Source organism: Schistocerca americana, chromosome 2 (genome assembly GCF_021461395.2).
Source record: "Schistocerca americana isolate TAMUIC-IGC-003095 chromosome 2, iqSchAmer2.1, whole genome shotgun sequence".
Taxonomy (NCBI): Eukaryota; Metazoa; Arthropoda; class Insecta; order Orthoptera; family Acrididae; genus Schistocerca; species Schistocerca americana.
Window position 1 is genome coordinate 998,647,564 of NC_060120.1, and position 14,613 is coordinate 998,662,176.

A 14,613-nucleotide genomic window follows, 5' to 3' on the forward strand; every position below is an offset into this window, starting at 1 on the left:
TGTCATACTATTTTAACTGTTCGTGAATCAAAATTTCTGATGCCGGAATTGGGGGCTAACTCAGGATTTGCCTACACGAGCGTCGGAAACCTTCGTATAAGCCGGATAGTATTCCAGTGACAGTCGTTAATCCGCCGTGCGGATTAGGTCCTTGTCTGGGTCACCTTCCTGTCTCGCATGTAAACACGCTACTGGTTACGCTATAAGAGTGAGTACTGCATATACTTTGGCGTTGTTCTCTACGAGCTCTCCTGCGCCGGCAAAAATATTTCTCATTTGCGATGTGCTGGAAGTAATAGGCTAACCTTAAACCAATAAACCAAGATACTTTAAATAACCTAACTAGCATGTATAAAACAGCTTCAGACGTGTTAATACATAGAAAGTGAGTTAATGTGGTAATTTGTCACGGCAAGCATGTAAGAGACGAAAATTATAGAGCAGGTTTGAAATTCTATTTAATCAACTAATTATCGAACACTGGATGGATGGACTGTGGGTAATTTGTGCTCTGATTTAAGCAAACGCTCGTTTTTCACTCATCTACATATTTATGACGTTATGTCTCCTGAACAGCGGCTTGTAGTGAAACTGCGTGCTTATGGAATATCGTCTCAGTTATGCGACTCGATTTTTGATTTCCTGTCAGAGACGTCACAGTTCGTAGTAATTGACGGAACGTCATAGAGTAAAACAGAAGTGATTTCTGCCGTTCCCCAAGGTAGTGTTATAGGCCCTTTGCGGTTCCTTATCTATACAAACGATTTGAGAGACAATCTGAGCAGCCGTCTTAGGTTGTTTGCAGATGACACTGCCGTTTATCGATTAATAAAGTCATCAGAAGATCAAAAGAAATTGCAAAACGACTTAGAAAAGGTATCTGAATGGTGTGAAAATTGGGAGTTGACCCTAAATAACGTAAAGTGTGAGGTCTTCCACATGAGTGCTAAAAGGAATTCGTTAAACTTCGGTTACACAATAAATCAGTCTAATCTAAAAGCAGTAAATTCAACTAAATACCTAGGTATTACAATTACGAACATCTTGAATTCGAAGGAACACATAAAAAATGTTGTGAGGAAGGCTAGCCAAAGACTAGGTTTTATAGGCAGGACACTTAGAAAATGTAACAGATCTACTAAGGTGGCTGCCTACACTTCGAGCCGGCCGCTGTGGCCGTGCGGATCTAGGCGCCTCAGTCTGGAACTGCGTGACCGCTGCGGTCGCAGGTTCGACCCTGCCTCGGGCATGGATGTGTGTGGTGTCCTTAGGTTAGTTAGGTTTAAGTAGTTCTAAGTTCTACGGGACTGATGACCTCAAATGTTAAGACCCATAGTGCTCAGAACCATTTTTGAACACCTCGATTGTCCGTCCTCTTTTAGAATACTGCTGCGAAGTGTGGCATCTTTGCCAGATTGGACTGACGGAGTACATCGAAAAAGTTCAAAAACGGCAGCACGTTTTGTATTATCGCGAAATATGGGAGAGAGTAGCACAGAAATGATACAGGAATTTGGCTGGACATCATTAAAAGAAAGGCGTTTTTCGTTGCGACGGAATCTTCTGACGAAATTCCAATCACCAACTTTCGCCTTCGAATGCGAAAATATTTTGTTGACAACGACCTACATAGGGAGATTCGATCTCCACGACAAAATAAGGGAAATGAGAGCTCGTACAGAATGATGCAGATGTTCCCTCTTTCCGCGCGCTATACGAGATTGGAATAATACATAATTGTGAAGGTGGTTCGATGAACCCTCTGCCAGGCACTTAAAGGTGTTTTCCAGAGTATCCATGAAGATGTAGATGTAGATGAACTACACCGAGTTGACAAGAGTCATAGGATACATCCTAATATCGTATTGGACCTCCTTTTGCCCAGAGTAGTGCAGCAACTCTACGTCACAGGCACTCAATAAGTTGGTGGGGGTCTCCTGCTGAAATACTGAGTCATATTTTTAACAACTCCGACCATAACAGCGGAAGCGTTGTCCGTCCAGGGTTTTGTATACGAAGTGGCTGGCTCTGAGCCCTATGGGACTCGACTGCTGAGGTCATTAGTCCCCTAGAACTTAGAACTAGTTAAACCTAACTAACCTAAGGACATCACAAACATCCATGCCCGAGGCAGGATTCGAACCTGCGACGTAGCGGTCTTGCGGTTCCAGACTGCAGCGCCTTTAACCGCACGGCCACTTCGGCCGGCTTTGGATACGAAGTGATCTCTCGATGAAGTCCCATAAATGTCCGATGGGAATCATTTAGTGTCGGGAACTTGCAAAATTATTCGCTCAAACTGTGCAAAATGTTGTCCAAACCAAACGCGAACGATTGTGACCCGGTGACGCGGCGAACTGACATGCATAAAAATTCCATGAAGTCTATGAAAGTTTGGAAATGGCCTCCGAATAGCGGAACATATCCATTTCCAGTTAATAATCTCTTTAGTTGGATTGAAGGTCCCAGATCCTTCGATGTAAACATATCCCACACGATTATGCAGCCACCACCAGCCTGCACAGTGCCTTGTTGACAACTTGGGTCCATAGCTTCGTGGGGTCTGCGCCACACTCGAACCCTACCATCAGCTCTTATCAACTGAAAGCGGGACTCATCTGACCAGGCCACGGTTCTCCAGTCGTCCAGGGCCCAACCAATACGGTCACGAGCCCAAAAAAGGCGCAGCAGGAGATGTAGTGCTGTTAATAATCGCGTCTGTGTTCTGCTGTCGTAGCCCATTAACGCCAAATTTCGCCGCACTGTCCTAACGGGTACGGTGTTCGAACAACCCGTATCGATTTCTGCGGTTGGATCACGCAGTGTTGCTTTTCTGTTGGCGCTGACAACCCTACTACAACGCCATTCCTCTTGGTCGTTACGTGAACGCCGTCGTCCACAGCATTGCCCGTGGTGTGAAGCAAAGCCTGAAATTTGGCATTCTCGGAACACTATGGATCGCCGAATATTTCATTCCCTAAATATTTCCGAAATGAAATGTCATCTGTGTCTAGCTCAAACTACCATTCCGCGTTCAAAATTTGTTACTTCCTGTCGTGCGGCCATAATCACGTCGGACACCTTTCCACATGCAACACCGTAGTACAAACGACAGCTCAGTCAAAGTACTGCCCTTTTGTTCTTTATGTACGAGTACGTGATAGTACCCCCATCTGCATACGAGCATATCGCTATTCCATGGTTTTTGTCATCTCTTATGTATGAGTCGCGTAATGATATAATTTTGCAGGTACATTCAGTGGTATATGATAGTACTGTCCGCAAAATGTGTTCCGAATAGAATAGGCACTGAAGAAGTAATAAAACATTCGGCAGTTCAACAGCATGTACAGGGAAAATGAAGTAAACGAAAAAACTTTTTTTCTTCCATCATTTTTGGGAATGTCTGCGAGAAAAAATATCGTAACAATTAGAAACTATGTATAAAATTCGTAGCAAGTCACTAAGTTCAAAAATGGTTCAAATGGCTCTGAGCAATATGGGACTTAACTGGTTGGTTGGCTTTTTGGGGGAAGAGACCAAACAGTGAGGGCATCGGTCTTATCGGATTAGGGAAGGGCAGGGAAGGAAGTCGGCCGTGCCCTTTCAGAGGAACCATCCCAGCATTTGCCTCGAGCGATTTAGGGAAATCACGGAAAACCTAAATCAGGATGGCCGGACGCGGGATTGAACCGTCGTCCTCCCGAATGCGAGTCCAGTGTGCTAACCACTGTGCCACCTCGCTCGGTGGGGACTTAACTTCTGAGGTCATCAGTCCCCTAGAACTTAGATCTACTTAAACCTAACTAACCTAAGGGCAGCACACACATCCATGCCCGATGCAGCATTCGAACCTGCGACCGTAGCGGTCGCGTGGTTCCAGACTGAAGCGCCTATAACCGCTCGACCACTCCGGCCGGCAGTCCTTAAGTGTTCTTAACCTCAAATACTACTTGAGTGTGATGAGAGTGATTGGGTCTAGTGAGTTATGGTGACTCAAGACATATAGTTTGCAACTGTAGTGCTTGCCAATAGATTTGTATTCTCGTCACAGTGTGCATCACGGAATTGTGAATTTCCTGACAACGAGGGGCATACTACAACTGAAATGTTCCCGTTACGGACCGCACTTATCTGAAAACTACTTTGACTAATAACATCACGTCCATTAAAACTCTGCAGACCACCGGTGCATTCAATTGATCCACCACCAAAAATAGCCACTGTTGCCCAACCAGAACCATGTGAAGCGGCATCATTCCTTAAAAAAGGTAAAGTTCAATACTGCATCTACAGAAAACTGCAGGACTATCCAAAACATTCTGTGACCCATTAGGCATAACAGTAAATATTTTGTTGTCCTTGTGCGGTGTCCCTTGTTTTGCTAGGAAGCCAGCAGAGGATTCGCAGCATCCGGTTTCCCGTGCGGCTAAGACCGAACTCGGCTAATATAAACGCCGATCAGTTGGGGTTGGGCTGTTAGTGTGGATCGGACTGCTGCTCAGACAGCTGCTTTGAATGACTCAGTAGATGCGTCGTTATAGGAGCAGCAGGCGCTCACACGCTACTGATTACAAAGGAGTGGACAATATGAAAGTAACTGTTAAGCCTTATCGGTCGCAGAATGTTTTGGATAGTCCTGTAGTTTTTCTAGGGGAAGTATTGAACTTTACGTTTACGAAGCATGATAAGGCTGAGGTTGTATATGTGTGCCTATTGTTCGTTGTGGTTCAGCTGAAAGCATCGTTGGTCTGCAGAGTTTTAATGGACGTGATGTCATTACCGACTGTACTTCAATAACCAAAGACAAGATATTGTTCTACGGTCGGGGCGTCGAATGTGAACGTACCAGGGAAGCTAGAAAATCTGAACACGGAATTGCTCTTTACACCAAGCGAGGCGTCGTTTGGCATTTACCGGCATGTTGTGTGGCTTATGAGCAGCCGCTCGAACATGAGTTCCAAGTTTTGTCGCCTCCGCCTAACTGTCATAGAACTTGCAATGGATCCTGATGCAGTTTGGAGTTCCCGTGTGATGGTCTGGATAGATGTCTGCCTATTACACATTACGACCCTCTTCAACTGACGGCGGTCTCTGTCAGTCAACAGACGAGGTCGGCCTGTACGCTTTTGTGGTGTACGTGTCCCTTCACGTTTTCACTTGACTATCACATCGGAAACAGTGACCTACGGATGTTTAGGAGTGTGTAAATCTCGCGTACAGTCATATAGTGACACCCAATCACCTGACCACGTTCGAAGTCTGAGAGTTCCGCGGAGCGCCCCATTCTGCTCTCTCACGATGTATACTGACTACTGAGGTCGTTGATATAGAGTACCTGGCAGCAGGTGGCAGCACAATGCACATAATATAAAAAACGTACGTTTTTGGCGGCGCCCGGATGCTTTTGATCACATAGTGTATGTTGATATGGGAAGCTGTAGAGGAAAAGAACTATAGGGGAAAACACAGACAGAAATACAGCCAACAAAATACTTCCACATGGATCAATAGTGAGACTCGTTACACGTGTAAGATAACTATTTAGTGGCGATTGAATGTTTCTTACTGATACAAGCGAACATTGCTGCTCCAAACACTTGCAGTTGCTATCATTGCCGGCAGTCGTATTGTGGTATCGTTTGCCCAACTTCCCTTAACTTAAATAAAGTATACGTTGGATTTCTTCTGCTGGACACCTTAAAACCCGTAAGCTTCATTACGCTTAATCTAGGCATTGTGGGGGTCAGTGAGGTGAAATGCAAAGAAGATGAATATAGTGTAATATGAACAGCAACAGAAATTGGTATGAGGGGAATAGTGTTCGTTACGAATAGGAACGTAAGGCGGAGAATGTGTTACTGTGAACAGTACAGTGACAGGGTTATTCTCGTCAGAATCGACAGAAAACCAACACCAAGAACAATATTTGAGGTCTACATGCCGAGGTCGCAAGCTGAAAATGAAGAGATAGAGAGAGTCTTTCAGGATATTGAATAAAGGGTAGTTCAATACGTATAGGGAGAGGAAAAGGAACAGTCGTGGGAGAATGGAATGCGGTTGTAGGGGAAGGAGCAGAAGAAAGCGTTGCGCGAGAATATGGCCTTCGTAGTAGGAATAAGAGAGAAGGAAGCCTTTTTGATTTCTACACTAAATGTCAGTTAGTAATAGCGGATGTTCCGTTCACGAATTACAACAGAAGGAGGTATACTTGGAAAAGGCCGGGAAATGTGGAGAGATTTCACTTAGATTACGTCATGGTCATGCAATGATTCCGAAATCAGATACTGGATTGTAAGGCGTACCCAGCAGCACATGCAGATTCGGATCACAATTTACTACTTATGGAAAGCAGACTGAAGTTTAGAAGACTAGACAGGAAGAATCAATGTGAAAAGAAGTGAAACACAGAAGTACTAAGGAATGAAAACATATGCTTTAAATTCCCTAAGGCTATAGATTGTATTGTACTGTATTGTATGTCAACCGAGGGGCCTAGAAACGACGGAGAGGCTCCGTCCCCGCCGCAGCCGCAGTGGTCCGCAACGCCACAACGACAACCGAAGTCCACTTCACCCCTCCGCCGACCCACATCGAATCACTCTTTCAGGGTTATTGTGCGGTTCGACATCCGGTGAACCCCCCCCCCCCCCCATGGAACGTCTCACACCAAGCATGTAACCCCTATGTTTCTGTGGTAGAGTAATGGTGGTGTACGCGTACGTGGAGAACTTATTTGCCCAGCAATCGCCGACATAGTGTAACTGAGGCGGAATAAGGGGAACCAGCCCGCATTCGCCAAGGCAGATGGAAAACCACCTAAAAATCATCCACAGACAGGCCGGCACGCTGTACCTTGACCCAAGTCCTCCGGGCGGATTTGTGCCGGGGACCAGGCGCTCCTTCCCAATCCGGAAAGTCGTGCGTTAGAAGACGCGGCTAACCGGGCGGGCAAGGCTGTAGATACTGCCATATATCTAATAACTCAGTGGGCAGTTCAGTTATAGAGCAATGTAAATCCCTAAAAAAGCACATTCACAGAAGTTGGAAAGAAAAACAGTGGTACGAAGAGCGTAACAGCCAAGAAATCATGGGTATCAGAAGTACTTCAGTTGATCAATGAAAGCAGGAAGTACACAAATGTTAAAGGAAATTGTGCTTGCGAAGAAACCATGGGTAACAGAAAAAGTATTTCAGTTGATCAATGAATGAAGGAATTGCAAAAATGTTCAGGGAAAATCTGGAATACAGAGAAACAAGTCACTCAGGAATGAAATAAATAGGAAGTGCAGCTAAGCTAAGGCGGAACGGTGCATGAAAAATGTGAGAAAATTTGAAAGAAATGTTTCTCAGAAGGACTGAATAAGCATACAGAAAAGTCAAATCAACCTCAGTGAAATTAAAAGCCAGGGTCATAACTTGAAGAGTACAATGGAAGTTCCACTGTTAAATACAGCAGACAGACGTGGTAGATGGAAAGAGTAGATTGGAGGCCTCTATAAGAGGGAAGTCTTGTCTGATAACGTGATAGAAGAAGAACCAGCAGTCGGTATAGAAGAGATAGGGGATCCATTGTTAGAGCGTCTCTATGGACCTCGTTGTCAAAGGGTCGTTAAACACTATTCTTCTCCTCCTTCGGTATTACAATCAGATTATAAAAGAGCTTTGGAAGACCTAAGATCGAATAAGGAAGAAGGGATGGATAACGTTCCATGAGAATTTCTAAAATCATTGGGCCATGTGGCACCAAACGGCTATTCACGTTAACCTGTAGAATGTATGACTCTGATGATATACCGTATGAGTTTCCGAAAAAAACATAATACACACAATTCCAAAGACTGCAAGAACCGACAAGTGCGAGAACTACCGTACAATCAGTTTGACGACTCACGTATCCAAGTTGCTGACAAGAGTAATATAGAGAAGAATGGAAAAGAAAATTGAGTATGTGTTAGACGACGATCAGTTTGGCTTTAGGAAAGCTAAAGGCAACAGAGAGACACTACTGACTTTGCGGTTGACAATGGAAGTAGGACTAAAGGAAAGACGAGACAGGTTCATAGGATCTGTCGACCCCGGAACGAGCGTTCGACAATGTCAAATGCTGCGAGATGTTTGAAATCCTGTGGAAAATAGGTGTAAGCCGTACGAATAGAGGGGTGATGCAGACTTAGTAGTGGAACACAAAGTACGAAGTGGTCAGATTAAATATGTATTGGGATGTAGTCTTTAGTCCCTACTGTTCTATATATACATCGAAGAAGCAAAGAAAGGTTCAAGAGAGGAAATAAAATTCATGGTGAACTGATATCGGTGATAAGATTCAATAATGATATCGATATCTTCGATGGAAGAGAAGAAGAATTACAGGATACACTGAGTGGAATAAACATTCTAATGAGTACAGAATGTGGACTGAGAGCAAACCAAAAAAAGACGAAAGCAATGAGAAGTAGCAGATATGATCACAGAGCGAAACTTAACATTGGAATCGATGCTCGCGAAGTAGATGCAATTAAGGAATTCTGCTAACCTAGATAGCAAAACATCCCATGACTGACGGAGCAAGGAGGACATAATTAGCAGACTAGCACTGGCAAAATGGGCATTTCTGGCCAAGAAAGGTCTACTAGTATCAAACACAGGCCTTAATTTGAGAAAAAAAGTCCGAGAATGTATCATTGGAGTACAGCTCTGTATGGTAGTGAAACACGGACCGTGGGAAAACTAGAAAAGATGAGAATCTAAGCATTCGAGATGTAGTCCTACAGCCGGCCGGGGTGGCCGAGCGGTTCTAGGCGCTCCAGTCTGGAACCGCGCGACCGCTACGGTCGCAGGTTCGAATCCTGCCTCGGGCATGGATGTGTGTGATGTCCTTAGGTTAGTTAGGTTTAAGTAGCTCTAAGTTCTACGGGACTGATGACCTGAGAAGTCAAGTCTCATAGTGCTCAGAGCCATTTGAACCATCGCGAATTGATTTGATTTCATACTTATAAACAAGAGGTACAAAAATTTTATTCATGGTGTGAAAACATATCCAGGAGCTGATATATTTTCTGATCATAACCTTTTAGTAGCAAAGTTCCATGTGAAACTGAAAGCCATACAAAAGAAACAAAAGAAGGACTATATAAATACAACTATTCTAAGAGACCCCTTGACTAAACAAAAGACTTCTGAAGAGATTAATAAGGAATTAGTTAGGATAAAGAATAATCAAACAGAAGACATTGATGGCAAATGGGAACTTATAAAAGACACATTAAATAATGCATGTAAAAACACAATGGCGACCAAACACGACAACATGAAAAAGAAGTGGATGACAGAGAAGATATTACAATTGATGGAACAAAGAAGAATACTTAAAAATAGAGATGAAAGCGAGTATAAAAGATTACATGCAGAAATACGAAAAGAAACACGGCGAGCAAAAGAAGAATGGTACAAGGAACAATGCTCTGAAATTGAGAGTTATGAAACAAGACATAATAGTTTCAACTTACACAAAAAAGTTAAAGATTTAGCTGGACTTAATAAAAAGAAAAGTACAAGTTTATTGTTAGATAAAAATGGCAAAATAATTCCTGACGTTAAAGGTAAACTGGACAGGTGGACAGAATATGTCAAAGAACTATTTGAAGATACAAGAAAAGATCAAAAATTTTATGATAACATGATCGGAGAACGAGGACCAAGCATATCGAAAGAAGAAATATTACATGTTATCAACAAATCAAAGACAGGAAAAGCCCCTGGACCGGATAAGATACCAAATGACATCCTGAAACTCATAGGAATAGACCATATAGATATATTTGTACAATTGTTTAATGATATTTATAATTCGGGAATTATTCCTAGGGATTGGTTGACATCTACCTTTGTTACATTACCCAAAAAGGCTAATGCCAAAACTTGTAATGATCACCGTACAATAAGCTTAATGAGTCACACCTTAAAGATATTTCTAAAAGTTATACACCAACGAATATACAAAAAAGTAGAAGAAGGTATAAGTTAAACACAATTCGGTTTTAGAAGTTCCCTCGGTACAAGAGAAGCATTGTTTGCTTTTAACATATTAGCGCAACGATGTATGGAGGTTAACCAGCCACTATATGTGTGCTTCCTGGATTATAATAAAGCATTTGACAAAGTTCGTCATGATCATCTCATAGAATTGTTAGAAAAGAAAACACTTGATAAGAAAGACATCCGCATTATATATAACCTCTACTACAATCAAACCGCAACCGTGAAGGTAGAAAATGAGTTATCGAATGATATAGAAATAAAGAGGGGTGTGAGACAAGGTTGCGTTCTCTCACCCTTATTGTTTAATATGTATTCAGAAGACATAATCCAGGCAGCTCTATCAGATGAAATAGCTGGCATTAAAGTGAATGGGCTAAACATTAACAATGTTAGGTTTGCTGATGACACTGCACTACTAGCTGGAAACCTCAAAGATCTACAATTACTTCTTGACAAAGTCGCAGAAAAAAGTGAAGAATTTGGCTTGACTCTTAACGTAAGCAAGACTAAGTTCATGGTGATATCTAAAACACACCAACAAGAAAATCTTACAATCAATAGGGAAAGAGTCGATCAAGTACGTAAATTTAAATATCTCGGAACAATTGTAAATGAGGAGATTGAAAGCTCAGAAGAAATTAAATCGAGAATAGGACAGGCCAGAAGTATCTTTAATAAGATGAAAAATGCATTCTGTTCGAGAGACATTTGTTTAAACACAAAAATGAGGTTGCTAAGATGCTATGTATTCTCAAAATTATTATACGGAATGGAAGCGTGGACATTGAAAAAGAAGGACATGAACAGTTTAGAAGCTTTTGAAATGTGGGCATATAGAAGAATACTTAGAATTAGTTGGGTGTCGAGGATTACTAATCAAGATGTCCTAAGAAGAATGGGAAAGGAAAAAGAATTAATTAAAATTATTAAAGTAAGGAAGCTACAATATTTAGGCCATGTTATTAGGGGAGTAAATTACAAAATATTGCAAATAATACTAGAAGGGAAAATTTGTGGGAAGAGAACGAGGGGTAGAAGACGGACATCCTGGATTGACAATTTAAAAAATTGGTACAACTGTTCAACGTCAGAACCCCTTAGATCAGCCAAATCAAGATCAGAAATTGCCGTGATGACAGCCAACCTTCTTAGAGGAGACGGCACATGAAGAAGACAGAAGAATGTTGAAAATTAGGAAGATTGATAAGGTTAGGAATGAGGAGGTTCTCATAAGTTTCGGCGAGGAGAGTAATATATGAAAAACACTGACAAGGAGAAGGGACAGGATGGTAGGACCTCTGTTAGACATCACGGAGTAACTTCCATGGTATTACAGGGAACTCTAGAGGATAAAAAGTGTCAGGGAAAACAAAGATTTCAATACATCCAGTAAACAATTGAGGACGTAGGTTGGAAGTGCTACTCTGACATTAAGAGGTGGGCACAGGAGAGAAATTCGTGGTGAGCAGCATCAAACCAAGTAGAAGACTTATGATTAAAAAAAAAAAAAAAAAGAACAAAAACAAAAACAAAAAACTCCGAATGAGTATATTACGATAGCATTTTCAGTTTTTAATTCTATCAGTAATTAACTTCTAAATGGGTCCACGCAACATAAACCATGAACCATGAACAATGATCCACGAACCGTGAACCACGAACTATGAGCCGGGTTGGTCGTTTAGTGAAATAGATAGGCAACTCATAAAAATCTGAAAACCCATAAATTATGTTCATTTCTGGCGGCACGCCCGTCGTGCTTGTTTGGCACATAATTGTCGTTACCTAGTTCCTCTGCGATCTCTTTAAATGAACTCTGATATCTTGCGACTTCCCATAAAAATTACAAGGACAGATGTTCCCAGGAATTTATTGAAAAGCTCTTGGTTCTGTGCCACGAATGTGGCTTAAAAGTGCTTTTTGCTGTATGATATACTCAATCTACATCTACATACAAGGTGAGCCCCGACTCCAGCTACAAACCTTCAGGGTTTGTGCATTGACACTTTCTGAGTATTTTAGTATCTGTAATTACTATTTACAATGTAACGATGTGATTACGAGTTATTCGATTTGTTACTGCAATCACCCCTGTTTCAGTCGAAATACCTTCACAACAGTAAGGAAGCCTGGAATATCACGAGGTGACAAAAGTCATGGTATAGTGAAATGCATACATACAGATGGCGGTACAGTCGCGCACGCAAGGTCAAAAGGGCTGTACACTGACGGAGCTGTCATTTGATCGATGTGAAATGTTTACGATGTAATATGATTGCACGACGGGAATTAACTGACTACGAATGCAGAATGTTAATTTGAACCAGACGCACGGGACTTTCCATTCGCGAAACCGTTAGAGAATTCATTATTCTGAGATCGATAGCGTCAAGAGAGTAGCGAAAATATCAAATATCAGGCATTACTTCTCACCACGGAAAAGGCAATGACCGACGGCCTTCACTTAGTGGCCCACAGCAATGGCGTTTTCATAGGGTTCTCATTGCTAACAGACAAGTAACACTGCATAAAATAATGGCAGAATACAATGAGGGGCGTATGACGAACATATCGGTTAGAGAAACGTGGCAAAATTATGCGTTAATAGGCTATGGCAGCAGGCGCCCAATGCGAGTGCCTTTGATGACAGCACGACATTGCCTGCGGTGCTTCTCCTGGGCTCGTGACCATATTGGTAGGACCCTCAACGACTGTAACACCGTGGTGCCAGGAAGTCTGATTTAAGCCGACAAGAGCTGATAGCAGGGTTCAAGCATGGTGCAGACACCGCGAAGCCATGAAGTTGTTCAAAAATGTTCAAATGGCTCTAAGCGCTTTGGGACTTAACATCTGACGTCACCATTCCAATACACTTAGAACTACTTAAACCTACGGGCATCACACACATCCATGCCCGAGGCAGGATTCGAACCTGCGACCGTAGCAGCCGCGTGGTTGCGGACTGAAGCGCCTAGAACCGCTTGGCCACAGCGGCCAGCTGAAGTGCAAGACTGTGGCGGCTCCATAATGGTGTGGGATGTGTTTACATGGAGTGGACTGAGTCCTCTAGTCCTAATTATCTCCGGAATCCAAAATGAGCGGAGACTCAGAGGGCCATAGACACGGGTTCCCAAGTAGCTGCCGTGTTTCTTGACTTCCGCAAGGCGTTCGATACAGTTCCCCACAGTCGTTTAATGAACAAAGTAAGAGCATATGGACTATCAGACCAATTGTGGATTGAAGAGTTCCAAGGTTACAGAACGCCGCATCTCATTCTTAATGGAGAGAAGTCATCCGAAGTAAGAGTAATTTCAGTTGTGCCGCAGGGGAGAGTCGTAGGACCGTTACTATTCGCAATATACATAAATGACCTTGTGGAGGACATCGGAAGTTCACTGAGGCTTGGTGTGGATGATGCTGTGGTATATCGAGAGGTTGTAACAATGGAAAATTGTGCTGAAATGCAGGAGAATCTGCAGCGAATTGACGCATTGTGGAGGTAATGGCAATTGAATCTCAATGTAGACAAGTGTAATGTGCTGCGAATACATAGAAAGAAAGATCCCTTATCATTTAGCTACAATATAGCAGGTCAGCAACTCGAAGCAGTTAATTCCATATATTATCTGGGAGTACGCATTAGGAGTGATTTAAAATGGAATGATCATATAAGGCTGATCGTCGGTAAAGCAGATGCCAGACTGAGATTCATTGGAAGAATCCAAAGGAAATGCAATCCGAAAACAAAGGAAGTAGACTACAGTACGCTTGTTCGCCCACTGCTTCAATACTGCTCAGCAGTGTGGGATCCGTGCCAGATAGGGTTGATAGAGGAGATAAGATCCAACGGAGAGCAGCGTGCTTCGTTACAGGATCATTTAGTAATCGCGAAAGCGTTACGGAGATGATAGATAAACTCCAGTGGAAGACTCTGCAGGAGAGACGCTCAGTAGCTCGGTAAGGGCTTTTGTTGTACTTTCGAGAACATACCTTCACCGACGAGTCAAGCAGTATATTGCTCCCTCCTACATGTATCTCGAGAAGAGACCATGAGGATAAAATCAGAGAGATTAGAGCCCACACAGAGGCATACCGACAATCCTTCTTTCCACGAAAAATACGAGACTGGAATTGAAGGGAGAAGCGATAGAGGTACTCAAGGTACCCTCCGCCACACACCGTCAGGTGACTTGCGGAGTATGGATGTAGATGTAGATGTAGATTATCGAATAGAAATGGTTACGTTCGTCTACTTGGAGAACATTTACAGCGATTCATTTACAGATTTAGAGAGATATGTTACTAGGAGACAGATAGAAACCGTCTGCAGGAGAACTAAAGAGGGCTCTGCAGAAAAGGGAAGAATCTTCATGAATATCAAGAGCTCAGATTGAAAACCAGTCCAAAGCAAACAAGGAAAAGTTAAAAGTTGGAAGGTGTATATCTGGGGTCTATTCAAGGGAGTTGACCTAAAGACAGTATTACAGAACTGGAATTGAACGTATATGAAGGTGAGATGGGAGAAATGATACTGCGCGAACAATTTGATAACGCAGTGAAACAGCTACATAG

At 42.6% G+C, this 14,613-nt stretch overlaps 1 protein-coding gene across 1 annotated transcript in view; it reads right to left on the reverse strand.

The window, feature by feature from the left end:
• Positions 1–10,553: 10,553 nt before the first annotated feature.
• LOC124594598 (protein transport protein sec31-like) overlaps positions 10,554–14,613 on the reverse strand; it is a 174,382-nt gene continuing 170,322 nt past the window's right edge. Inside the window, exon 4 of the mRNA XM_047132971.1 lies at positions 10,554–10,565. Within this exon, the coding sequence (XP_046988927.1) occupies positions 10,554–10,565 (12 nt within the window). The remainder of the gene's footprint in view (positions 10,566–14,613) is intronic.